The sequence below is a fragment of the Arachis ipaensis genome, chromosome B03 (genome assembly GCF_000816755.2).
Source record: "Arachis ipaensis cultivar K30076 chromosome B03, Araip1.1, whole genome shotgun sequence".
Taxonomy (NCBI): Eukaryota; Viridiplantae; Streptophyta; class Magnoliopsida; order Fabales; family Fabaceae; genus Arachis; species Arachis ipaensis.
In genome coordinates this window covers 128,313,186-128,317,090 of record NC_029787.2, presented here as the reverse complement: position 1 = coordinate 128,317,090, position 3,905 = coordinate 128,313,186, and the positions used below count along the sequence as shown (strand labels likewise).

At 40.4% G+C, this 3,905-nt stretch overlaps 1 protein-coding gene across 1 annotated transcript in view; it reads right to left on the bottom strand.

Moving 5' to 3' along the window:
- The window catches only part of LOC107631786 (26S proteasome non-ATPase regulatory subunit 1 homolog A), a gene marked incomplete at its 3' end in the record, with an annotated part of 5,173 nt that continues 1,280 nt past the window's right edge, over nucleotides 13–3,905 (bottom strand). The window contains 10 exon segments of the mRNA XM_016335335.2: nucleotides 13–218; nucleotides 565–1,078; nucleotides 1,148–1,380; nucleotides 1,494–1,752; nucleotides 1,832–2,052; nucleotides 2,144–2,392; nucleotides 2,500–2,635; nucleotides 2,750–3,222; nucleotides 3,395–3,563; nucleotides 3,655–3,763. Coding sequence (XP_016190821.1) covers nucleotides 13–218; nucleotides 565–1,078; nucleotides 1,148–1,380; nucleotides 1,494–1,752; nucleotides 1,832–2,052; nucleotides 2,144–2,392; nucleotides 2,500–2,635; nucleotides 2,750–3,222; nucleotides 3,395–3,563; nucleotides 3,655–3,763 — 2,569 coding nt within the window.

Here is a 3,905-nt window from a genome sequence, read left to right as displayed (position 1 = left end):
GTAGATGAGGGTGTGTCTGTGAGAGAGAGCACTTCAGGCTCACTGGGGCGCAAGTCTTTAAGAAGCACAAATCCTGAAGGTGCCAACTTAACTGGCACGTATCTGCTGTCCTGCATAAACTTAATAAACTTCTCCTGGGCAGGAACCACCCTGGCTGGATTTGTAAGAATCTCGAATGAAGGCTCGGGCTCTGATTTCTTATCCACTGGGCTATCCACCTTCAAAAAATTAAAGAAAGTTATGTCTTTACATCTACAAATTAGATAGTTCATCTCAAGCATACATGTAAGGGTGCATGTATCTGAGACAATAATACAGTGTAATCAACAAGATGTTATTATATAGGGCTAATTTTACAAGAGATGAAAAACACTGGAGTCAGCTTAATTCCAAAACATGTTTTCTGTTTACATTTCATGTTTTCAATACTAAAATTAAACCATGTATTCATTCGGTTTTCCAATTTCAGGATTCTAGGTTTAAAAAACTACGAAAATAAAAAACATTGTTTTCAGCTTTTAATTCAGAGTGTTCTAAAGAAGCCTTCATTTATAATAAACACACCTGCATGGCGTCTCCATCCTTTTCACTTGAAGACTTCCCCTTCCCAGTTCCTGAAGCAACTGATGCAGACTCAGATGAAATTTCAGCATTAGCCTTCTGTTCTTCAGCTTTCTTAGCCCTTGCTTTGGCCTTAGCTGATGTAGACAGAACAGCAGTGGGAAGTTTCACAGCTGATGTAGTGGTGGGAACAGTGGTGGGCTTTGGGTATTCAAAGAGTGAAGGTTTTGCATGTGATAGGAACTCAAACTTTGGAGACTTAAGATCATAGTTCAAACCAATAAAGGCTGTGGGTGAAAAAGCCAAGCTTATGAAATAGATCAGAGGGTACCAATACCAAAACTGGCTGAAAACTGCAAGACCAACCACTGCAGTAATCTTATCATGTTTTGTCTTGGAGAGTAGTCTTATGGTCACGTTTCTTCCACCTGCATCAAGGATCCCAGAGGCCAAGATTGCACCCATCTTGCTCATGGTATCCTCATGCTTGTCCAGAATGATTTTCTCCAATTGCCGCCTAGAAGAATACTAGTAAGTCAGACAAGATATCAATTAATCCAATGCTCAAAGAAGGTGAATGCCTTACCTAAATGTTCCAACACGGGAATCACTAGCTTCACTGATCTGAACCATGACCATAGCCATCGCTATAAGAGCACCTTGACGAACAAAATCAACAACATCCGATGTCAATGGTTCCAACAAAGATATAGCCTCACTAAGACCCGTGCCCGCACAGGAAATGCCCACTGCAAGGGCCGCTCCATATCGAACATGAGGATTGTAAGATTCAGATAGGAGGGAAACGATTCTTGGAGTCTGCAATTTAAGAAAGTAGCATGGCATCTCAACAAAATTTCTTGAAGAAATCACAGAGCCAGAGGAAAACAAGTTCATAACAAGTGATAATAAGAAGAAAGGAAAGTACTAACCTGCTCTGGATCAGAGTACAGCACAAATCCTAATGCTAGAACTGCAGTCCTCCTGACATCATCGCTAACATCAGACACAGCAAAGTGCAGCAACTGCCGAATGGCCTTATTGTTTGCGGTTCCCCTATAAGCCAGGGCCAATGCATACATGCCACCATAGCGTAATATTGGATCCTGATCCCGTGTCATCTGCTCAATCAGAGTGTCTGCTTCTTCTTCTCTACCATAAACCGTAAGAGCTATGCCCAATGCTAATCCCCTGAAACATTAAGACACCAAATAAAGATCGGCAAAAGAGAAGCCATGGCTTAACAACTCGTCAGTTGGAGCACTTTTACCTAATAATCTTTTCATGCTGTGTTTCATGTGCATAAGTAAGCATTTCATTTGCCTTATCACTTCCTGTTCCAACCATGAGTAATCCCATACTGATACCAGCAGCTTCACCAGCTACAGCACTATCAGTGTATAGAACATTCTTTATTTCTTCATAAATATCCTCATCAGCTGTTCCTAGGGATGCCAATCCAAGACCCAGACATGCACCATGTTGAATAACCTGCCCCATAAAACTTATGTTAAAGTATAATCAAAGGCTAATTATTTTTCGACATCAAAGCAAAATTATTAGTTATACTAGTTATGAGCACCTCTACAGAAGTACTACGCAGGCTATCACGAAGAAATTGTTTGATTCCCTCTCCATGGTTAGCATGAATAAGACCAAGCGCATAGAGAGCACCACCTTCGGAGTATGGACTACCACCTCCACCAGTCCCACCCTGAGGCAAGTAAGGTGCCATTAGTGACCTTCCTTGCTGCAAATGGCCTCTGTGGATAACACCAAGACCAGCTGTTGCGCTAAATTTGGCCCAATTAGTTGCTCGGCTCAACCAATCCTAATTTATTCCAGGGACAAATATCTTCAGAATTGAAAGCAATCACACTTCCAAGGAAAACAAGGGGAGAAGGAAAGTGACAAACAAAATAAGCTACAACGACTAACCAAATTTTCCCTGAGGAAAGTATCTACAGTAGTTCCAGCATGCATTATTGCATTGGCATATATTGTAGCACTGTGGCAGACACTATTCCTCATTTCCACAGACTGCTTGATTGTCTTCAGAATAAGGAGGTCGGATCTAAATTCATTAAACAGCCAAAGCAGTATAAGAACCAATATGCTATCTGAAGGAACCTAAAACCAACAAGGAAAGGAATGTATACTAAAATATTACTAAAGAAAATTGCCTCACTTGTTATGACTGTACAGGAACTGCAGAGTCAATTGTATTGAAGTTTCCCCAGACAGTATTCCCTTTATTTTGGTTAGCCTCTCAGCATACAAGGTTTCGCTTGGATCTTCAGGTACACTGACAACAGAAGCTGAATCACCCTCTGTCATTTGAACGTCATCCGGACCACTCGCTGTAGCATTCTGTTCCGAACCTATGTCATTTGGCTTTGCTTGAGTAGATGTTGAAGACTGAGACTTGGGTGGAGCAAGGCGATCTCTAACATTTAGAAGAAAAGCTTGGTGCTCATTCTCCACCAAATCGAACGCTATTTGAAATGCCAACAGAGCATCATCTTTGTTTTCAGATCGTAAAAGCTTTTCCAGGATGCTTGCAACACCCTCTGGCTCATCCAAGAACATAAGACATTGACAAATGCTCAGATAATCTGGTGAAGGAAGCTTTTGATAAACTTTAACAAGGAGACGGAGAACCTGAACAAACAGAAAAACAATCAATGCAAACCTTCATGAGACAGCAGTGTTAAAATGTGTCTCACATTTTCACACTAAAAAGTTGCCAAAAAACATAATTCATTTACCACATGCATGATATGTATTGCAGTAGAGAACTTTAACATGACTAGAAAATTTTCATTTCACTAACCTCCTGTCTGTATTCCCGAAGATTCACAAAGGAATGAGAGACATATATGCAATATGAGAGAGTTCCTTGAATGTTGTCACTCCTTGTAATTGCTTCTTCTAGTTTATCCAACCTCCTGCATTCAATGGCAGTTCCCATAGCTTGCTGGTATTTACCATCTACGATACACCTAAACGAGGGGAAAGCAACACGTGAAGGAACTCCAACAATTAAGGAATAATTTAATACAAACATCAGAAGAATGATTACAGCTTGCATACTTATCCAACATTCTCTCCACGATTGCTTCCAACCTGGGGTCCACCGTAACAGATTCACTTGACTCTGCTGCCTTATTCTTAAGACTGGCATATTCATCTATGGCCTTAGCTGCCAGACAAAAGAAAGAGAATAAAATGTCCATCAGATTCCATCTAGAATTTTGAACCTTCATGATTATATAGCTCAAAATTAACTCACGTTAATCATTTTGTCTAAAACTAATTAAAATGAGTGATCCATATTACCAATC